The sequence below is a fragment of the Lepisma saccharinum genome, chromosome 8 (genome assembly GCF_977018435.1).
Source record: "Lepisma saccharinum chromosome 8, izLepSacc3.1, whole genome shotgun sequence".
In the NCBI taxonomy this organism is placed as follows: Eukaryota; Metazoa; Arthropoda; class Insecta; order Zygentoma; family Lepismatidae; genus Lepisma; species Lepisma saccharinum.
This window is the reverse complement of record NC_139236.1, coordinates 61,184,544-61,208,487: the sequence shown is the minus strand read 5'-3', so window position 1 is coordinate 61,208,487 and position 23,944 is coordinate 61,184,544. Positions and strand designations below refer to the sequence as shown.

General features: G+C 36.6%; 1 protein-coding gene across 1 annotated transcript; it reads right to left on the bottom strand.

Annotated features, from left to right (window-relative positions):
- Positions 1 to 5,020: 5,020 nt before the first annotated feature.
- LOC145991049 (lipid droplet-regulating VLDL assembly factor AUP1-like) lies at positions 5,021 to 23,932 on the bottom strand. The gene is made up of 9 exons (XM_083126751.1): positions 23,742 to 23,932; positions 19,457 to 19,594; positions 17,332 to 17,482; positions 16,608 to 16,786; positions 14,528 to 14,689; positions 13,472 to 13,592; positions 10,695 to 10,854; positions 8,472 to 8,713; positions 5,021 to 5,617 (listed from the first exon to the last, which is right to left on the bottom strand). The coding sequence occupies exons 1-9, from the start codon at positions 23,780 to 23,782 to the stop codon at positions 5,462 to 5,464; spliced, it is 1,350 nt and encodes a 449-aa protein (XP_082982877.1). The 5' UTR covers positions 23,783 to 23,932; the 3' UTR covers positions 5,021 to 5,461.
- Between the last annotated feature and the right edge of the window lie 12 nt (positions 23,933 to 23,944).

The window sequence follows — 23,944 nt, the reverse complement described above, 5'->3', positions numbered from 1 at the left end:
TCCACTGTGTTTATATTTTACCTACAATGATAATTTAGCATTCCTAGTACCCTTTTTGATGCATTTTAATAAGGTATAACTAGGGGGTGGATTTACATGTGCCAAAATGTGCATTAAAACAGGCAAAATATGCACTATAAATTTTTAAAACTAGTTTTAAAATTGTGTATTATTGTTTGTACCACATCATTATCCTCCTACCTACTGGGAGGGGCCGGCATAATTGACTAACATAATTGCTCAACATGGATAATAAAAAAATATTACATTTCTGTCGTTCGTAATGTTTACGGGTCGACACTTTAGAAAGCAGAAAATAATGACTATTCTGTTTCTAGCTTTAAAACGAAGTAGGTGTAGGTGTGGCCAATAAGTTACCGAAATTTGTATTAATGCGCGCGGTGCCCACTTTCTATTCGCCAGCACTTGCCCCTCCCTCCCAGCGCACGTGTTAGCTTCAGTGTCAGTATATTCCACAACGTTTCGAAACTAGAGTGACTTTTAAAAATGTGCAAATATTAGTTTTTAAAATGAACACTGTTGTAAATACGAGAGATGAAGAAAATATAATAAAATAGAGGTAAACACTTACCAACGATGTCAGTTCTCATCAATGGTAATATACCATGTAAGAAGAATTCACACAGCTGTCCGTTGTAGCGGAGTGGTTATCACTGTGCGCTACGATGCCAGGAGTCCCGAGTTTGAATCTTGGCCTGGGCATGCAAGTTCTTTGTGAGTGTTATTTCATCAATTTCACTATGTCATCACTCATCCTCATCCTCGTGATTAGCCAAATGTGGCAGAAATGCGAAGTAAAATAAACCAAATGAATCATGCAATAATTTAACCAGCGTAGTCAAACTCATATCAATGGAAAAAAAACATCCACTTTCCTGCTGACGGCAGCAAGTCCAAAATCGGCTAAAATGTGCCATCCGCGTTTTTGTTTGGCTGAATTTCCTTGCGGACCGCATAAATGCTTGTTTTTAAGACACCTGTTCAGAAGTCAACGATTCGACACAATACTCTGGATTCACCGCAATTTTGGTATCTCCACTTGTTCAAGGTTTCAAATGTAGATGTTTTGTAACACTTGCTGTTGAAGCCACATCAACATTCAATGATACTTACAACCTATAAACACTACGCAAAATCTCGAGAACCAACACACGGCAACGGAGAGGAGGGCAGGTTTTGCAGGGTCGAAGGGAGGAAAGCTATAAATATCCATGTGCTTGAGTGTATAACATTGTTTCGGAAGATTCTTGACCACGAGAAGTAGTGTCTCCAACTGTTATTTTTTTCCCTATGAATTAGATACAAGAAATGTGAAGTGCTTATTACGTACACCCGTGTTGGAATATTAATAAAACTTTGTAGTTGCGAAGTTGGCTGTATAGAAATTAGATACGATAACAGCTTTGGAATATTACTGAATTGTAACGATGTTTCTATAAAGGTCAGGTAGCAACACTGAATGGCACAGTTTGCCCATCTATAACTCCAAAAGCTTGTGTCCCCGCCCTCTACAAATTCCTTCTTGCAAGCAGTTGCCAGTGTATGCATCTGGCATTTTTCTTTGACAAACTGGGGGAATTCGGGTTTTTGAAATCTGAGCATGTTTTATGTGGGAAGTAAAGGAAAGGAAGCGTAGGTGGATCATTTAATAAATTCTAAAGTAACATTCCGTTCGATTTTAAGCATCACTGGTTGTATTTGCACCAACCACTTTGGCTTTCTCAAAGGTTTCCCTACAATCTTTTGCAGTGTGTTAATTTTACCATTCTAGATAAAACGCATGAAGTTGAAAGTAGTGTGTGCGTGTTTGTGGTATATACATCAACACGTGTGTAATCTAGATATTCCCATGTCGGTCACTGTCAGTCTAAATCACGTTTTCTGATTCTGTCTAGTCCGGTGTTTCAAGATTATAGACTTTACTTAATATTGCGAATTTGCAACACTGCACAACACAGAGTGACGGACAAGTAGCGGGAATTTCGTTATTTTGAATGAATGAATGTCACCGTAGGTGCTTTACTAAAGAATGGTTATGAATTCATAAACAAGGATAAGGCTAGTAAATGCTTTGAACAGCATACAATGCTGTATTACTCTAGTTTCAAGACAGCATTGAATGGACTATCTATCAGGGTGCAAAAGGTCTGCGGAGGGACTACTGCCAGAAGCCACCAATAGGGGTGCACTGGCTTTCTCTAGAACACTTCGTAGTGGAAAAAATGGACTTTAGGCCTCTTTTTATTTCAGGCACCTTATTTGAAAAGGAACGAAGTTAGAATTAATAAATAAAGTTCAGAACTTTACAAGTCATGTGCTTTTGTTTACATTTACTTCATTCTTACCGTGAATGGAGAATAGCACACCCCAATGTAGTACTTCTAATATTTCCAGATTGGGAGGGGAGGTTAAAGTGAATTCTTTAGGAACCATATATATGCACTTTACACATTCTTTTTAGTTTGAACACTTGCTTGGGTTATTCTGTTTGAATAGTAACTGAACTTTATTTCAGCTTGGGTTATTCTGTTTGAATACAAACTGAACTTTATTTCTTATTAACTATAAAAATAACATGCTTTCTGCTCCCTTGTAACGTGAAATAAACTAAGTCAGTTTATACAGGGTGGCTCAATAAGTCACTTAACACCCTCAGTACAAGCCCACTGCGGCATGGAATGTGAAAATGGCGATGACCAATCATTGCCTGGCCAAGGGGGAACCACATTGACGCCACCCACACGGTCGGCGGCCATCTTGAATTCAACTTCAGAATTTTAAATGGGAAGGGGGTCGTGCAAGATATCAAAATGGGCTAGAATTTCACGAGAAATGCAATGGTGAAGGTTTTTTCGACGTATCTTTAACCAGTAAAAAGTTATGACTGAATTCTTGTACCAATTTGCTCCTTTTCGAGGTGTTAGAAAAATTCCTTAAAATTTGTTTAGCGCATCGGTAATGCATCGAGATGAAAGTGACGTCTAGGGAGAGAAGTTCGCATGCCATTGCACACGATTTTAATCGGATACATCCATGAAGAGCTGCGCATTATAAATGGTTGTCGCGAACAATTTACAGTGTGACGCTTCCATTGAATTAAAAGTCCTTCACAGTGACAAGGCTAATGTTTATGTTCATAAGGAAGTTCATAAACAGAATATTCGATGCTTTTTATCTGATAACCCATTTTCAACAGATCAAAGCTGAATGGTTAGTGCTGGTAAGTTAATGGTGTGGCGTGCTGTGTGGAACACGATTGGTTAGTCAATTTTCCATCAACGGAACCTTAAATGCTTAGGGCTACTTGGATTTGTTAAATAAACAGGTTTTTTCATCCTTGCTTGTGGAAGAAGGTACTTTTTACAGAGGTTTTTCAATAGGGAAGAACACCAGAACACTTATGGGAACGTTATGAAGCAGTTTTTGTCCAAAGTTAGTTATCAGATGACAAGGGTCGCATATTCTGTTTATAAACTTCTTTATGAACATAAACATTAGCCTTGTCACTGTGAAGGACTTTTAATTCAATGGAAGCGTCACACTGTAAATTGTTCGCGACAACCATTCATAATGCACAGCTCTTCATGGATGTATCCGATTAAAATAATGTGCAATGGCATGCGAACGTCTCTCCATAGACGTCACTTTGATCTCGATGCATTACCGAAGCGCTAAACAAATTTTAAGGCATTTTTCTAACACCTCGAAAAGGAGCAAATTGGTACAAGAATTCAGTCATAACTTTTTACTGGTTAAAGATACGTTGAAAAAACCTTCACCATTGCATTTCTCGTGAAATTCTAGCCCATTTTGATATGTCGCACGACCCCCTTCCCATTTAAAATTCTGAAGTTGAATTCAAGATGGCGGACATCAAGATGGCCGCCGACCGTGTGGGTGGCGTCAATGTGGTTCCCCCTTGGCCAGGCAATGATTGGTCATTGCCATTTTCACATTCCATGCCGCAGTGGCCTTGTACTGAGGGTGTTAAGTGACTTATTGAGCCACCCTGTAAACCAGTTTCACCCACTCTTCTGATGCTCATGTTCCACTGTTCTCACAGTTATGTTGTTATGCAGGATGGGTGAGAAGTAACTAGGCATTGAAAATTTGCTGTAATTTTGTAATATTTAAGCAATCTCAATGGAATTTACTGTACATAAACATTATGGAATAGGATTACATATGTGCCAGCTCAGAATTCAATGTAGGCACCGGCGGTATCCACCAGCTTCCTCAAACAAACGGGGCTGGAATCCATGGTCTTTCGTAGGAATTCCTTCGGGATGTTTGGGATAACATTCCAAATCTGTGCCTCCAATTGTTCCACAGTGTGGGGGTTTATCTTGTACACTTCGTCCTTTGCCCATCCCCACAGGGCGTGAGGTCTGGACTTTTGGCAGGCCATTCATGAGGTCGTCGTTATCTCAGAAAATTGTGATCCAACCAGGCCCGTACGGTAAGTACAAAGTGTGACGGTGCACCATCTTGCAAGAAAACATGCTCACAAATGTTTCCCCACTGAAATACGATGGCCCAAACATACTCGTGCAATTCATGGTGGTTGCGGTAAACGCAGTTTAAAATTACTTACGTGAAATTTAAAAGATTTCGTAATTCCACGTTGCACAATTTAATGGTTCAATCCTATTAATTTCGAAGATCCACTGTCTTCATTCACAAAAGGGTACGGCGTTTGAAGCGGAGATCTTTTAAATTTCACGTAAGTAATACTCGTGCAACATTGTCAGGTAGAGTTCACCATTCATGGTGTCATTCAGAAAATGTGCACCTATGACCCTATCGGCTATCATTGTGAAATTTGTATGCACGTACGTAATCCTATTCCATAATGCGTATGTACAGAAACTTTGAGATTGCCTAAAAATTACAAAAACTACAACAAATTTTCAACACCCAGTTACTTCTCGCCCACTCTGTATATGCATAACCAAACTTTAATGAGTCATTCTGTATGGAAAATTAGAAAACTACCTCATACATTCATATCTTTATTACCTCAATTATACGAAGTTATCTTATATGTAACATTTAATTCCTCAAAGATATCTGTTATTTGTTAATATACATTGCAACTATGTGATTCACTTGGAAAAAGTGCATGACATTTAATAGTTTTCACAATATTTAGAATTATGTACAGTTATTTTAATTTCCAGGTTTTTAGAGTGCTCTTTAGAACAAAGAACAACTTGCATGGTTTATGTTACGTACACACTTCATACATTCTCGGAAATATTCCCTCATTCATGCACATACACCCACTGGAAAAAGTGGTAATATTGTCTCCTTTGTAAGAAACTGTCTCATTCTGATCCACCTTGAGTTCAAACAAAAGAAGGAACTAGAAAGAAACTGCTCTTCCAAAATAACACCAGGAAAGATGCACTTGACACTCACAGATGCATAGCTGTTAAAATCAGCAATTGTAACCTGCAATTTTTAGTCCGTGCTTTTCTATATACTTTTTGCGGGCATTTTCTATAAGTCGGTTCTTCCGTTCTTGGAATGACAGCATTCTTTCTTGAGCAGATTTAGCGAAAGTTGGGGATGATGTGTCCAAGAATGGGGACTCCTGAAATGTAACAAATAAGCATGTTGTACATTTCAATGTAAACATAAAAATGCACATTTCAAATGAAAGAGACACGTACCTCAACATGTAGTTGTCAAAAAATTTTACAAACAAATTCCAAGAGGTTGCATAACTCGGTAAAGGACTTTCTCAAAATTTATTGTTTTGAGAAACAAAATATTCCAATTCTGAAAAATTTAATGTCTTGAGAATTCCTTGTAGAGCATTTAAATGAATTTTCATATTGTTTGACTTCACCATTGTCTATACATATATCTATGATCAGGGGTAGACAAAGCTAAAAACAATTCAGGTGCCAGCCCCACGGGCTAAGCCAAGAATCCAACAAAGATATGGAATGTGATCTTCAAACATTATATTTATTAATTAATACAAGATTGGATTAAAAGTAATTAATTCTTGTGCCAGAGTGACCTTCATAAAGAAGGCTCAACTGGTAGCAGCATGAATAACTATGCAATATGTTCAAATATTTGGCCGACTACCATATCACTGCAGATTTTAAAATGAAGCTAGCAACAGTGCAACAATGATCTTTATCATTCTGATTTAACGATACAGAAAACACACAAACATTAAAAAATGCATACTGTACTTGTTATTTGAAAAAAAAAAGGTAATGGAAATTTCCATAAGTGAACTCAAAATGTATAGACATATATTAAATATATTTTTAGAATTGAATTTAAAAATTCAAGATCCAGGTGAAAATTTTCAGGTGTAATGGGCCACCGGGCACCCTATTTTTTGTTATCCCTGTTTATGGCAAACTTATAATGGCATGAAACTATTTCAAATGTAATATATAGTTTACAGTGAATGCAAACCACCTAGAGAGATGCTCTGAATGAAATTGTAAGCAGATGTATGCCAAAGGCGACAATCTGTTGCTGCTCTTTCTTGACTGACCTCAATTTCAGAATAATATTTCATCCTTTCTTGCCTTAAAATCATTTTAACATTAAAATTCTGCAGTTCTTAAACCTTTCAGTTCTCACAGACCCCATCCTTCTTGCAACTGTTGTTGACCTCCCCAGATTATAACTCTTGAAGTGCCTAAAAAGCGGGCTTTAATTACAATTACAAACTTTAAATTCATTCCATTAAATTAGGCACACACAGGAGATGTACTATGTAGATTTTCAGCGAAAAAAGTCCTGGTCGAGGCTGCATTTTTTCGCTGAAAATCTACATTCAAATTCATTCATTTAAAATTTATGCATTTTATTTTTCTGGTTGCAGCAAAAATTTAAAAAGATTTTTCAGGATTACACTATTCCCTTCCCTACCTTATAGGTTCATTAGTCAATGACCTGGAAAACACAAGAATCAAGATTTCACTATATACAGTGAAACCCCAATTTTCCATTCCCGATTTTACATTGTTCCTCATTATACAGTATTGGCTAAATTATTGGACTCATTGTAAAAAAGAAGCATATTTCCTTGTTTTGAAAGTGTTCTAACTAAATATATATTTGAGTTTGGTTTGATTTGATGTTTTAAGTCCACTTTATGCACAGTAAGGCTAATCGAGACTGCACCTACAGTTTAAAGTGTGATCCGAACCATTATGTGCCTCCACTAGGTATTGAACACAGGACCACTTGATTACAAGGCGATGACGCTACCTACCACTGCGGCATTGGGGAGGCCCTAAATATATTTGACAATTGTTATAACTTTTTATGGGATTAAACTGTTTGTCTGCTTCCCACAATCCTTTCTTTGGCAGCATGATTCTTTGCAAATTCGCAAAAATGTCTGGAACATTGTTTACAATGTTATTTATGCTACTTTTTGGTTATAGCAAAGGAAATAATATTAATTCTGGTTGTTGTAAGGGTGTTCTTTATTTGTATCTTCGGAGCAACAAGTAATTTCATAAACCACATGGTTTGAAATTTAGAAACAAGAATAAAAAGGAATTGTACACAATGATTAAAATGGGCTCAAAAGGAGCCAAAGGGGGTCGGTCATACGGTTTGTATAACAATGCAATATGTATCACAAAACATTAAAATCTGTCAAATTTCTCTACACAAAGTAAGTTAATCTGTTTCATTTTTTCAACTAATGAGTCCAAAAATATAGCCAATACTGTACATTATATCTTCTGGCTCCAATAGACAAAATATTTTAAAATTTACCAGATTTCAAATTTTCTTTTACGTTTCTTTTCACCTCAGTCCCAAGAAAATTCCAACAATATGGTTCCACTCCATATACTTGTATTAACAGAAACAGAAACAATTAATTGTTCTCTGAGAATTTTATAACAACCATATAGCTATTACCCACGTACATAACATTTTCTCTGGAAAGTGTCGTAAGTAGTGTAAGACATCTCTCATGAACTGAACGACATTGTTGTTTTACTTCAACAATATGGATGTAAAGAAAACTGAATCTGTGTGTGAGACACACTATAAACTATAACCACAGAAAACTCAGGTTACAGGAAAAAAATATACTGGAAACTCAACTTTATGTTTTTCAGGAGACCAAGGGGAAAAACCTTGAAATGCAGGAAAATTTAAAATCCACGAACATTTTAGAACATGTTACTCTATTGAGACCATGACGAGAGATTGTATAATGCAGTAAAATTCGGAAACGTTAAATCGGGATTTCAATATATTAATATTTTGAGCTGGGCAGATACCTCTTGATTCCCACCTATGCTCGAGCACCACACATGCATGCACATTTCTAAGCTTTTACACAAATCCACGCCATAAAAATTATCAATTCAAACGGATACTTTTTGATACGGTTTTATCAGTATCCACTCAGCTCAAGCCTAATCAAAGGATTCAAAGAGAAGTCTTACCACACGTGGTTTGGAAGCAATGGCTTCGGGGCTGCTGCTTCTGCTACTCCCACTTCCTAAAGACACTTGAGACGTAGATTGCGACACAGGCTGAGCCTTCGCGTAAGGAAAACTACTGCTGTTGGTTGATTGGGAAGTTGATGGTTTGCTTGTAGTGGTGTGGGCAGTATCAACTTCGGGAACGTACGGGACAAGACCTTCCAAAATATTTGAAATCGTCATGTCCACGTTCTTGGTTCTAGCTGCAAACACACATAGGTGAAAACTAAGCATGTTTAATTTGAAAAAAACTATAAAAACTGCACAACTGTCACTTTATAAAGAATAAGGCTGAACTTGTGTATATGGTATGAATTAACCGTCATTATCCCTGTTATTGGAAAGCAGTGATTACGATTTAACATATTGACTTATACCTAGGGTGACCAACACTTTGCTATTAGAGGTCATTTTTATTTGTTTCTTCCAAATGTTGCCAACCCTGTATCACACTCATCAAGAATTCACAGGTAAATTTCTCGTATCGGACAAACGGATTTCTTCAAATTTACAGGAGAAATTACTTACCGAATGCAGTTTCTTTATACTTGTGGAAGTTCGGGGAAGTGTTTTCTCTCATCGTTCATTGAATTTTGCCGTTAAATCATCTATTTTTCGATATAAATGTGTGACCGATGCACGAAAGCTCTTGCATCCATTTACTTCCAGGTGGATGTAGCCTGTGTGTGATGACGTAATCCCGGTCAGTGTTTCCAAACACGTGTTTTTATAACTGAAGAAGGTATGTTTCCGCAAATGTGGGGCTATGTGTCAATGGTTCGTGGGACTATGCGAGAATGGTGTGTGGGGCTACGCATAATTTTTTTCAAAACAAATTTTTAACTGTTGTAACCTATATGTGACCCTACCTAACCTAACCTTACAGGAAATGGTTCGTGGGGCTATGTATGAATGGTTCGTGGGGCTATGCATCAATGGTTTGTGGGGTTACGTAGGTATTTTTGGGTGCAGTGGGGTGGAAACACTGCATGCCGAGTACGGTAGTGAAACTGTGACCGCCATTTAGCGTGAAAACTTACTCGATATGTTGCAAATAGAGCTTATTTCCGTGAAATAAACGAAATGCCACCTTCAGCAGTTTTTCAATGCAGAATACGTAAGTACGAATATTCAAATTAAATGAACTAGCAAATTTCATCCGTTTGTCCGATACTAGAAATTTACCAAATTCACATTCCAAACAAATGCATATCAACATTTTGCTCTGATGGGATTTATAGAGCTGTCCTGTCATGGCTCTATGAGCATCCCACAATCGGCAGAAGTGGGGTATGGTTGGTGGACTACAATGTGACCCTCCCAGCTAGATCCAAGGGATCCGCTGACCAATGACAGGTGTGGTCCTCCATTCATATTGGGGGTTAGGCGTAAAGCTGACATCTATGCACTGTAAAAAGACATGTGAAGAAACAGCAATATGAGGCCATGGATGTTCCCAAGGTAAAACCTCTCTTCATAAGTTTTTGTCTTCTCATTTAATATCTAAGAAACTAAAAGTTAAAATATACAAAACAGTAATTTTGCCTGTAGTATTACATGGGTGTGAAACTTGGTCCCTTACATTGAAAGAGGAACATAAATTGAGAGTATTTGAAAATAAGATCCTTAGGAAAATATTTGGACCTAAAAGGGATGAGGAGACAGGTGAGTGGAGGTTACATAATTTAGAACTACATAATTTGTATTCATGTCCAAATATTATAAGAATGATTAAATCAAGAAGACTTAGGTGGGCAGGCCATGTGGCACGAATGGGAGAGGAAAGAGCAGTTTACAGGATTCTTGTTGGGAAACCTGATGGTAAGAGACATGTAGGAAGGCCAAGACGAAGATGGAGGGACAACGTTGATATGGACCTAAAGGAAATCGGTAGGGATGGAAAAGAGTATATAGATCTTGCTCAAGATAGGAACAGATGGAAGGCCTGTGTTGCTGCAGCCATGAAACTTCAGGTTTAAGAAGGCTAGAGAGTTAGTTAGTTAAACAAATGCATAAGAACATGAACACAATCATTACCACATTACCTAAAAATTTAAGTCAGGGGCCTAATTAAAATTAATTAATATACATATACAACAAATAAAAATGACCATGTATCATTAATACCCACACACAAATACATAATGAATTAGCCAACTAAGAAAAAATTGTGAAATACCTTACCCAAATCCCTGAGAATTACATCAATTGGTACATAAGGAAGCACTTCATTTACTTGTCTTGCCATTCTCTGCAGTTCTGGGCTTGGCTGTTGCGGTACTGATGGAGATCTGACAATGACAGACTGATTCTGTTCCATGAGAATCCTCTTCAAGTATTCCGCCTGAAAGTGAAAACTGTTCTGTAGAAACTAATTTGTGTTGTTTCAAGTTGCAGAAATTACAATTTTCTCAGGAAATATGAGCACGTTCCGAAAGCAGCACGAGTTCAATGCTTTAAATGAGTTATGGCCAATGGACATTCCACAAGTCCCGTTGTGAAGTTTGTTATGGTGTTCCTTAAGTTGATTTTTGAGCGATGCATGAAATTTGTTCTCGCATGAAATACACGGCCGGAAGCTGGTTTGTTCAGTTAAAATTGTCTGTTACTTGCAAAATCACTTTTCTTAAAATGTGATTAAAATGAGTAACAGTGCCCGCAGTAGAGTTTATTTCTGCCAGAAGGCATGTAGAAACTTTTTATAAACAAAATGCTGTGTCTGTGCTTTTGCCTAGTGTGTTTCTTAAGTCTGTAAAATAACTTGTTTCACCAGGTTCACGAGCTCAGTTATATTTGTTGAATTCATTCATTTCATTAAGGCTTAACCTTGAAATTTCGACTGCCATTTGTGAACCCATTAACGCCGGATGGTCGATATTTTGACCAGCAGCGCACGGCAGCAATTAGCGTGCAATTTCTCCAAAACTACACACAATATTTCACTTCTGTCTTTTTTCATATTTAGTAAACATACGAAGGCATGACACACTCAAATCACAAAACAATACATCCATTATTACTACTATTAATAAGCGAAGTTTGAAAAAGACCTTTGTTTCCCTTCCTTACTGCCATACTATTATGGGATAATTTCTAAAAGCGGCTTTAACTTGTAAACTACTGCATCTATTTAAAAAAGAAAAAATTATACAAACAAGAATGAGTAAAAGGCAACATTTTAAGCAATGTCCGACAATTATGGATGCAAGAGGGACACAGGCCCGATTGTCGAAATTTGCGCAGACCACGTGTTAGCACACGGTAGCAATTGACACGTCCTTTATTGAAAACTATACACTGTATTTCAGTTGTCTTTTATTTTCATTAGTTTACGTATTAAATACTGTAATTACAAAACAATACATTCATTGTTACTATTATTAACAAGCACCGTTTGAAAAGCCCTTTGTTTCCCTTTTGTTACTATGGGATAAATTGAAGATAAAACACTATAACTGCTGAACTACTGCATCTTTTTCAACAATTTAAATTCTAAATGTAAAAATGAGTAAAAAGAAGGATTTTAAGTAACATCTGAAAATTAAGGGTCCATGGGAAAGCAGGGGTAAATGACCAAAGTTCCCCATAATTTCAGTTTCCTTCTTCAAAGTTTAGGCACCTGCATTACATATCCTCATAGAGTGGTCTTTTGTTATGCAAATTTGGTCCATCCAGTGTCCATAGGGCCGATTCTAGAAGAGAGAAATACGGACATTGTCCTGAAGCTGGCAACACTGCCGCTTTATATAAGGTTATTATTTTTTTTTCTCAAGAAGTATCAGTCTGATTTCAACGAAATTGCACGGTTGTAGGAATGTACCACTGCTACATACTACATTTTTCATTCACTTCGGTCTATCGAGGTGGGTACAGGGTACAGTATGCCAATTTTTTTTTAAAAAATTTTAATGTTCTTCTTCTTCTTCATTTAACACTAATTATTGGGAGGCACAATGTATAAATTTTACCTCCGCTAAAAGCCCTGTCTTTAGGAAAGAAAACAAAACAAATTCCATCTGTCTACAACAATTAGATCGTTCCTTATGATTTTTTTTATACTTCTCGGCAAGTTTGAAACGTGCATACTTGAAAATGCACCAGCGTGAACGAGAATACAGGCACGCAAGAGGTTCGGTGGCTAAAGGTTAAGGAATGCACCCATGTTGTCAAAAATAGCTCTTGAAAGTGACAGTACATGTAACTCATTGCTATCCGAAACTGGTTTTTATCAATCATGGAAAACATTCTTAAAGAGGAAGGAAATTTTGGAAATACTCAGGCAAATAAGCCTAAACAACTTGAAGCATGCATTAATAGCAGGTAGCACTGAAACAGTGCCCCAAAAAAGCAGTAAGTAACCATATTTATTTATTTATGTGCTAAAAATATTTAAAATATGTACTCAAAATTGAAAAATACTTGGCACGATTTTAAAAAATATCTTGCACAGTCAAGTTTTATCTTAGCTTTGAGATTCTTTCAACATTGGGAACAGATTTGTACGAGTGTCTATGTAATTTCGGAATTTTACGATGTTCTTAACTCTGATTGGTTCACTTTATGTGGCAGCATATTTCCTGAAGCAAACGTCCCTGCAAAAATTAGGTAAAACAAAAGCATGCAATGTTAATTGTCTGTCAGGTTTGATTGCCATTTCCGGCAAAAACAAAGTTTTTCACCTGGAGACGAGAGAAGAGGTAATCTTTCAAAACGTAGTGTTAGAATAGGTATAGTTGAAAGCACGAGACAATGGATAATGTACAATTAACAATGGATACTAATGCAGAATCACTGTTAATAACATTGAGAGAATTATTGGTAAAGCAAGAAGATGATTTGCATCTCTCCATTCCACACTCTCATGACACTACACCACAGATATGTGTGTGTGTGTTAAAACATAGAGTATCGCAGTTCGAACCAAGATGGTTTGGATAATGTAGACAATGACATGAACTTACCTTATCTGAATGTGTGTACTTTGTTGCACACACATGTAAGTCTTCAGCCATGCATGTCTGCACCCTCACTGCAAATTCTTCATCTGTTTCATTCTCCCGCTTCTGCATGACAGGTAAATACCTGAAAGAAAGAATTAACGCTGGGCAATTATTCCAACAAACTTGACTGATTCATTCCCTCCTTAATTAATGTATGGTTTTTATGGAGCTACATCTTTGAAATTACTTTGCAAAATCTGCATACAGGAATTTTTTTTTTTATATTCGTAAAAGAATTCCTTTAAAAAAAAACAGTATGCTTCAATTGCAAACTACTTATGGAAATATTGAATGAGTAAAATCATTTGTAATATCACCAACAACTAGGGACACATATTAATGGTGAATAAAAGTTCAAGTTTCAGTACAAAGACAGCAGATTTCGGGATCACAAAGGGGATATATGAAATGGCAATTCGGCGTTAAAAATGCTGAATATAACACTAAATTTGATTTAAAACTACACTTATTACACAAAAGAAACACTTCCTTCCTAATAGTACATTTATGTGGTAGTCATAGTATTATGTTTATTCCAGTGTAAAGGAGTAAATTTTTACCTCTCAAATTTTTACAACAGAATTAATAAATTTCAACTATTTTCAATTGTTACATTTTTTTGAGTTTCTGCTTTAGGTCCACACGTAGGCCAATCAGGACTGGACGAACAATTTAAAGTGGAATCTGAACTACTACATGCTTCCTCTGGCCATCAAAGCCAGGACCCCTTGCTACAATTTTCAATCATTGGTTTTGACCTAAACCTACAATGCCGCATGAAGAACCTGAATGCTATTAACTTGGATAACTCAAATGTGTTTTGCCTTGTACAAATATAGTGAAAAAAAAACCTCATACACAAAACCTACAACTAAGAAAAATTAAAAACATACTTCAGATGCAGCGAAAACAATATATTTAAAAAAAAAAAGTTTATGGTGATATGGTTACTTTGAATTCTAAAACTTCCTTCCTGCCTGAAAAAAGTAAAACAAGAAATACAAAATTTATACTTACTTCAAGGAAAATATAGTACATGGCACAAACAAGAACCAGAACAAATCTATCCACCATCTTGAACAAAGGGACGTTGCTGCAACTTCGGACATGGGTGGCCTCCAGATACGGACAATGACCGGCTGCACTTGTCTATTCAAAGCAAACGGCCATGTGCTAAACCTGAAACGAATATTAAGGAAGTTCACATTATGCTCAGAGGCACCAGAGTTTCTAGCAGCACAGAAGCGTGCAAATTTTATCAAACGTACAATCAAAATGGCGATGTGAGCTAATATCCCACAGCACATTAAATCTAATTATAAGTGAAACCATAACAAATGAGAACCAGACAGATAAATGGATATGAACTTTGGCTTGAAAACATCAACACAATATGAAATACTGTTGACACACAGTTGAAGCACAAGAGGAAAACCGTGGCCAAAATTACCGGTTTAACTGACCAACGAATAATAATAAGAAATAAAAAAAAATGGGATATTCATTTACACCATATCAATAAATTGAAAAAATATGAATTTATCTTTCAAAAATCGCTGTGTTCTAGTCAGTACGGCAGTACGGCATCTGACTGGCAGGTGGGAGATCACATTACTTTAAAAAATGACTGCGATAGAGAATATGTAGGGCCTCACTCCCCATACTTTAAATGTGTCTTCATGGCACTGTGCTATATGTGTGGGGAAAAAATTTTTATTATTTTTTTTACCTGGCTTCATCCATCCCCCATTGCACACTTTTTATTGATTACAAGACAAAGTTTTCATTATTGTACAAAATTATGTAGGGCAAAACTACTTCATTCTTTGCTCTCATCTTCCACTTTTCCTCAGCAGCCTTTTTCACTTATGAATGTTTGAGCTATCATTCTATTCTTGCTTCAGCTCTCCAAGTTTTGCTTCCTTCTCTTACATACGAGGGATGGTCAGAAGAAAAATTTTCTGCATATGTACTTCTAGAAAGCGTGGAGATTTTAGGTTGGTAATATGTTGTGGTTATATATAAGCAGAGGGCACCAGCGTACCGTTGTGTTGAAGACAGGAAGAGTTGAGAAGACGGTATGGAGAAAAAAAAATGTGTTGCACTCATGGACAAAGGATGAAGTGCAAGCTGTTGTTCGCTAATGGTCACGTGGGACTTCCTGCATGGAAATTCATAACCCGCTGGAAGTGTATGGCCTCACGTAATGTCAAAGCCAAAGGTGTCAGCAGTTTCGAGATGGCTGGAAAAAGTGTGATGGATAATGAGACCCAGGCAGCCATCCACAGCCACTAGAGAGGACATCAGACGAGTTTTTCCCTGTTCTGAATAAGGCAATGGGGGAGAAGCGTTTCACCACAATAGTAGAAGTGGAAGCTGCTGTACACAACTTAATCTTAAACAGCGCATGCAGTTTTACGAACAGGGTTTCTTGAAACTCATGAAGAGGAACGACAAGTGGCTGAATGCTGCAGGGGACTACGTATGTGGAAAAATAGTGTAATGATGCCTCTTTCTGCTCATATCGTGTTCTTTCCCCAGAATAAAACTCCCTGCAGATGACAGACGTAAGAAACATATTTTTTTCCAACTATTCCTCATACTATTATTTTCATTGTCTATCTTCATCAGCCTTTCAATTCCTCTACCTTTTGTCCATAATGGTCAGTATTTCCTTCTTTGTGTGACTGAAATTTGTGATTTTTTTTAAAAAAAATCGAGTAAAGGTAAGAAAGATATATTTTCCTACCAGTGATGAAGGCACTTTTTTGAGTATTGGCTTTTCAAGTGCCAAAAACTTGGATCATTACATTCAACATTCAACAGGGTCTCCCGATGGCATAGTGGTTCGGATCCTACTTTAAACTGTAGGTCCAGTTTTGATTAGTCTATCTGTGCATAAAGTGGACTTGAATCAAAGAGAAAAAGAAGCTGAAATGTTTCTTTCTTATGAATTGTTGCAAATGCCACTAAATGTAAGACATAAAAAATTTCGAAATGCAATGAAATTTTTCATTGAAATGTTGAGAAGCCACATATGGTCAGTATCTTCCATCAATATGTACAATTTCATGAAATTCACACCTGTGCTACTTACTTAAGTAATCCTGCTGTTCCATTGGTGGTGGTGCCCTCAGGATGAACTAGGATTGGAATTTGCGACCTTTCAAAATGAATTTGCAAATTTTTAAGCAATGTCTCCCTCCCTTGCTTTGAACCAAAGTCTCGGACTCCAAGTGCCCAGCTCAACGGTCCTGGCATCTCCCATAGACTTGGCTAGAAACGAACAAGGTATGGTGTAACATGAAGCAACAAGTTTCCATGTAGTAGGACACACTAGCATTGAACATAATGGTTAGGATCCCACTTTAAATTGTAGAACCAGTCCTAATTAGTGTACTTGTCCACTAAGTAGACTTGAAAAAACAAAAAATCCATATAATGGATACAATTTTTTTCAAAATTCAACTGCAGAAAAAAACAAAAAAAAAATGTCTTCCTAAAATATGCAAAACTATTATGAAAGAAACCAAAATGGACGAATGGATTGTTACTAAAATCGGATCTTGTGAAACAACATAAATCATAACTGATACACAGACACTGAAGTAAAGTAATACTTAATCTTCATAAGGGCAATTTTAAACATGTAATTTAATTGAAAAACAAGCTCTGTTTAAGTCAATACTTTTTTTCAGATTATCACAAAAAAAATAATTCTAAACTTGTCTTGTTACAACTTAGTATCGATAATATCGAAAGAAAAGATACTAAAACATTAATTCTATTTAAATATTTACTGTGACAAAAGTAATACTTACTGTAATACAATTTGTTACTAAATGTACAGCTAGGTGATCTATTGATGTGACATGATTTGTAATTATTAACAGAACTCTTCTGTCCCTTTTGTCACTATCTTCCTGGGTAACAAAAATTCCTAATATCATACACATTACTCGAAGAACAATACTGGAAATAAAAAAAACACTGTTAACAATTTCACTAATTATAATATTCCATACGTTGCTAATCCAAGAAAAACCACCACTCTTTGATGATTTGGATTTAACGGTGTTAGTAATTTTATGATGTCAAGATAGGTGTGCAAGTTTATGTACCACTAGCAATAGCACATGTTATGTGCATACGACAGATTTTCATCAAAAAATGCAGAAAATACTCAAGAATACGATGATCATTTATTTAGGCAGGTCACATTTCAGGACCAAATATCTCAGTAATTAGTGGTTTGTGCATGTTCCAACAACATTTATGTTACACAGAACATCAAAATTTCCTCATTAAAAAATCAACACAATGTTTGAGGCAGTACATTTGGCTCAGGTTCCTTTTGCTTTATTGCGATTATATCATGCTACGAATGCAATTTTAACATGGTTCGATTTCGATTTACATTTGTTAACACATTCTGCGAAGTTTTAGCGAGTACTTAAGATTATGTCCAATATATGCTTTCGTAGTTAGGTTAGGCAGGCCAGGTTTGGTTCTTTTAGCATTAAATTAAGTCCCTAAATGCATTCTATTAAGGTTCCGATTTACTCTACATTAATTCCCACTAGTCTACGATACTTACAGTTGCTTGTCAATGGAAAATATATTGTCCATGGGAAATGCGCATGCTTGGTTAAGGTAATCCTTTTTTTCAACATAAATAACTTTTTTCGAAATCCAGTGTTCATTACTTTAAGGAAGGTTAAAATTTTGAGTCACAATGAATGCCAAAATTCTATGATAATTAGTCAGTAACGGTTCCGATTGTTTTAGGATTTCTCCTAGCACAAAGACTAATTATCGTAGAATTTTGGAAATCATTATCAAACAAAATTTGAACCTTCCTTAAATTAATGAGCACTGTTTGGACTCGAAAAAAAAGTTATTCATGTTAAAAAATACAACTTAAAAATTACCTTACGCAAGCATGCGCACTTCACATGGACAAGATATTTTCAGTCGACAAGCGACAGTAAATATCGTAGAAGCGTGGGAACAAATGTTGAAGTAAAATGGAACCTTAGTAGAATGTATTTGCGGACTATATTTTAATGCTAAGAGAACCAAACCTAACCTGCCTAACCAAACCACGTAAGTATATATTGAACAAAATCTTACGTAATCGCTAAAACCACGCAGTATGTGTCAACAGGCATACATCGAAATCTAACCATGTAAAAATTGCATTCGTAGCATGATGAAATCGGAAAAAAACAAAAGGAACTTGGACCCATAGAATATTTTAAGAGAATGTCTTGATTGACAAGCCTGTACATACATTAAGAATGAAGGCGAAAAGTTCAAACAAGGAAAAACAAACAATAATAATATTTATAATACTGTAAATAAGGAATGAATGTATTTTTTAAAAAAAATAGTGCATGCTTCTAAACGTTTGCTTTTCAAAATCTATCAAAATCGAATTTACGAATGTCAAAATTACGTGAAAGATATTTCTTGTTTTACTAGAGCTATGTAAAATTGACGTACAGACTCCAACATAACGAACAAACTAAAGACGTTCAAGGCCCGCACCCTCCTTACCAGTGCTGCCTTGCATCTGACAGAATGCCCGAGGCACTGCTAGGCAGAGGGGTGAGTGGGTGATATATAGAGGAGAGATTCGAGTGCAAAGCATACGTAAATTTCACATACTGTAGTGTTCTAGGGTTAAACCAAAACCAAGTGACTGCCATTCTTACATGAAGTTCCTTATTAACCGTACCAATTGTTCATACATGTGTTTAAGAGATTTTCCCACTATGCCTTTACATGTGAGCGTTTGCACCCATACATTCATTGCTAATTGCTAGTCATAAATCGCACAGTCAAGAGCTTATCTGTAAGGTTGCTATTATCTTTGGTCTAGAACATTATTTCTTTCTCAAATACAATTTTTTACAGAGAAACTGACCACTTGCATTTACTTACATCCTTACAAGAGAAAGCTGTGGTAGGAATGATGCAGCCATAAATGCTTGTAGTCCTATGAAAAACCGAAGAACAGCAAACAGCAATCCTATTGGAAAATACAAAGTTAACGCTAGGGCCTTCCATCCTGAAGGAAATCTGAAAAGAAATTAAAAACATGTACCAAAGTATCCTATATAAGAAAAACAAATCTGCAGGGACAAGAAATTATGAGACAATTGAAACAATGATGTTGGTGACCAAGCATACACCCTAAAAAAAAGTTGTTTTTTTTTATAAATTTAATCAACAGACGTCAGGGTTTTACATTATATCTCACACAAACCAACTTAGGAGCGAATTTACACTATAGAGAATGTCTCCAATTTCGTTAAAATTTGGTATACTAAATAAATTTGGTCTTCTAATCACGAATCTGTTGTTAAAATGCAGAGGTCACATGTGGAAATCAGGAAAAAAGGCGATAGAAGTGGATTTTTAATTTTTTTTAGGGCTCCATCACATTGGGTAATGGTTCCGATTGTTTTGTGATTTTTCCTAGCACAAAGACTAATTATTGTAGAATTTTGGAAATCATTGTCACATGAGATTTGAACCTTCTTTAAAGTAATGAGCACTGTGGACTCGAAAAAAAGTTATTTATGTTGAAAAAAACAACTTGAAAATTACCTTACGCACTTCTCATCGACAAGATATTCTCTGACAAGTGACAGTAAATATCGTAGAAGCATGGGAATGAATGTAGAAGTAAATCGGAACCTTAGTATAATGCATTTAGGGACTTTATGTTAATGCTAAGGGAACCAAACCTACCTGCCTAACCTAACCACGAAAGCATATATTGAAAAAAATCTTAAGTAATCGCTAAAACTCCATAGTATGTGTTAACAGACATACATCGAAATCGAACCATGTAAAATTTGCAGATAACAGTTCGTTATATCGGAGACACATTAAAATCGGATATTTTGTTTTTCTCATGGTTTGTACTTACGAATTGTGTATTGCGGAACATAGTTGAGGTGCCATTATGCTTTTTACACGAAAAGAACATAGATTTTTCACATTACGAGTAATTCTTTTGGTTCCTTTCTTCCGTTGCAGAACATACAATATGGCACGCACAGCTGTGGATCATCGTGTGTTCTGCTTGTGTTTTGTCGATTTGGAGTGGGTATGCAGTGTTTCAATCTTCTTAATCAAAAAATACCTACTTTCGTGTTCATTATGTCATCACACACCATTGACAGATAGCCCCAAAAACCATTCACGATAGCCCCACGAACCATTGACGGATAACACCAAAAACCATTCACGATAACCGCACGAACCATAGACAGATAGCCCCAAAAACCATTCATGATAGCTTCACGAACCATTGACGGATAGCCCCACGGACCACTTCCGGCAAGGTTAGGTTAGCATAGTTAAAAAACAATCTCGTAAAAAAAGGGACCTTTGGAAAAAGTGGCGAGACCGCGTGACTTTCGACACTCATGCCATCTGCAGGTACATAATGGAAACAATGGCATAATATTGTCGCTTTCCACAAAATTCAAGTTTATTATACCAAAAGTGCTTATTTCTTGTTGTGCAGCATTCTACGGTGAGAAAACACCTTCACAAACTTTCAAAATGCTACAGAAACTCATTTCTGTAAGTAGTTTCTTCCGTAAAAATGAAGAAATGTGTCTCCGATATAACGAACTGTTACCAAATTGCATTCATAGCATGATGAAAAATTGCACTAAAACAAAAGGAACTTGGGCCTCGCATTGTTTTACGAACAAAATTTTAACTAAGCTTGCCTAACCTAAACTTACTGGAAATGGTTCGTGGGGGCATCCATGAACGGTTTGTGGGGCTACATCTTCCTCACTGTGCAAGATGCCATGTTTCTAAAAGAACGCTTTAACACCGTTGGTAAACTTACTGGTCGCGTCCATCCTCCTCCACACTCCACTTAAATAACTGTTGCACATTAACAATTTTATCACTCCTCTCTTCGCCATGCTTCAACGATTAATGATCTGCAAGTAACGAAGCAGGGTAGACTCTACTTTACGTCCTTATCTACATGGCCATTGCTTCTTTGCGTTCGCAGGTGCGCGTTTGTGGTCCCGAAGCCAGCATCTCTTCGGGTAAGTACCTTTCTCTCTTTACACTTTCTGTTCACGATAGCCCCACTAACCATTCATGGGGACGAGGTAAGGTTAGGCCTGTTAGGTTAGGTTCCATTAGCACTCATTTCACCCCTAAATCGAAAAAATTCCTCAGTACGTTCAATTATGCATATCCAGACAACATCGTTTTTTCTCGATTTACTGCTCTAGGAAATTTTTCCTCGCTTTGGGATTTACGTTGTTGAATTCCTTATAAAAAAGGTTTCCAACGAAATGACACGTATTCCTTAGGGGTAAGAGTCTAGTTTACGTCCTTTTCATAAGGAATACGTGTCATATATCGTTGGAAAGGTTATTGTATAAGGAATTCAACAAACTAAATCCCAAGGCGAGGAAAAATTTCCTCGAGGAGAAAATCGAGGAAAACCGATGTTGTCAGGATATGCGTGATTGAACGTACTGAGGACATTTTTTGATGATAAAGCACATATTTAGGGGTGAAATGAATGCTAATGGAACCTAACCTAACCTCGTTCCCGTGAATGGTTAGTGACAGAAAGTGTAAAAAGAAAAACTTACTTACCCTACGGATGCCAGAGCGCCTGCTGTCTGCTAGCACGGTTTTGTAAACGGGCAAGAAGAAGTGCGCAAGAAGGAGTGAGCAAGAAGGATGTAAACTAGACTCTAGCCTCCTTAGGAAAAGGATGTAAACTAGAGTCTTACCCAAAGCAGCAGTGTGGCAATGCTGTAGACAGCGCAACGAATGCCGAACGTCACTGGTTCATATCATCAAACATGGTTCCTATGTTTCTGTATGAAGAATGATCGCGGTAATGAAGAATGTAATTTTGCACCTTATATAGACGTAAGTGTATAATTTCTATATGTCACCCCCCCCAATCTTAACTCCAGATACAGGTACTACTTTACTATACCAGAGACACCTGTCAATTATTTATTTCACAATTTTTTACATTGCTAACATACTATTCTGCATTGCGGAACATTTCTTTACATTAACGAGTACTTACTGTTGTTCGTTATTTCCCACAAACCATCCACGGGTAGCCCCAAAAACCATTGACGTTAGCCCCACGAACCATCACGGTGACGAGGTATGCCTACTAGGTTAGGTTAGGTTAGGCCTCTTAGGTTAGGATCCATTAGCACTCCTTTCGTTCAATTTAGCATATACGGACAATACGAGAGCGTATTGTGCTCTTGTGCAGAAAGCAAATGGCAGCAGCAGCAATAGCACGTCGGAAATAGATTTTCGTAGAAAACCACATGCATTCGCATTAAAATGGATCAAAACTACATTCCCGAACATCAACAACGCTACAGAAGATGATTTGCGTAAGTACTTTCTCCTGTAAATTTGAAGAAATCCGTCTCCGGTATAGTAAAGTGTTACCCAGATACATTATCAGGACTGCATATTTAGTGAATATAAGTAGTAGGAAAGAAATTAGAGACATTCTCTGTATTGTACACTTTTACCCCAACTTAGTTCTGAAATCTGTCACAGAATACTTGTTTCGACAATCATGTTATTATACCTTACTAACTCACAAGAATGTACACATATATTTCAGTGGTGTGAGCTAATATAAAAACTTTATAAATTATGGTACAGAAACAGAAAAATTAATTTGGCACATCTTACCTTGTGACTATACTTGGATATGGTGCATTCATTATCAGTTAACTTAAACAGGAAATCTAACCTGTCGATAAACATTCATCGTGATTTATCAGATTATACCACTATGAAGTCCATTGACGTCATATACCACCACCTCGACTGTGAAGCTGTGCTGATGAAAATCTCAAATTACATTAGTATACTAAAATAATCTATGTTGGTGGTCACGTCTGGTCCATTTAACACCTGTGACGTTGCAATGCTTAGAACTATTAGCATACAAGATACATTCGCTATGCCAAGAATTTGTAAATTGTTGCTACCATTTGAGACAAACATCTGGTTTTAATAATGGAACTAATTTATGATTTGGTCAAAGAAACTGTATTCTCCCCAAAATTCAATTATAGTTTGCAGTTGGATAGAAATAGGAATGTGCGTGCTTTGTTCAGGTGAAAACAAAATGTAAAAACTAAAAAGAAAAAAAACAAGTTTACATAAATTAACTACTTCTTACCTGCTGTCGTTAAAGAGTTTTTTCAGTTCTACTTCAGGCATATCAATTCAAAACAGTAGCATACGGCAATATACGAAGAACTAAGTTATGTGGTAGAATTGTAAATATTACTGCATAATCCTTCTAACACAAATACCAGCTGCCATGTTTCATTCCTTGTTTTTGGAACATCCACTAGATGGCTCTGCACACGAGCCAACGGA

What these genes read in the sequence shown, in the direction of transcription:
- LOC145991049 (XM_083126751.1), bottom strand. Translation starts at nt 23,782, where the DNA reads ATGCCTGAAGTAGAACTGAAAAAACTCTTTAACGACAGCAG. An exon ending in CAGCTTTCTCTTGTAAGGAT is followed by an intron (nt 17,483 to 19,456) that starts GTAAGTAAATGC and finishes TTTTATTTCCAG; the next exon opens with TATTGTTCTTCGAGTAATGT. An exon ending in TGTACTATATTTTCCTTGAA is followed by an intron (nt 13,593 to 14,527) that starts GTAAGTATAAAT and finishes TCTTTCTTTCAG; the next exon opens with GTATTTACCTGTCATGCAGA.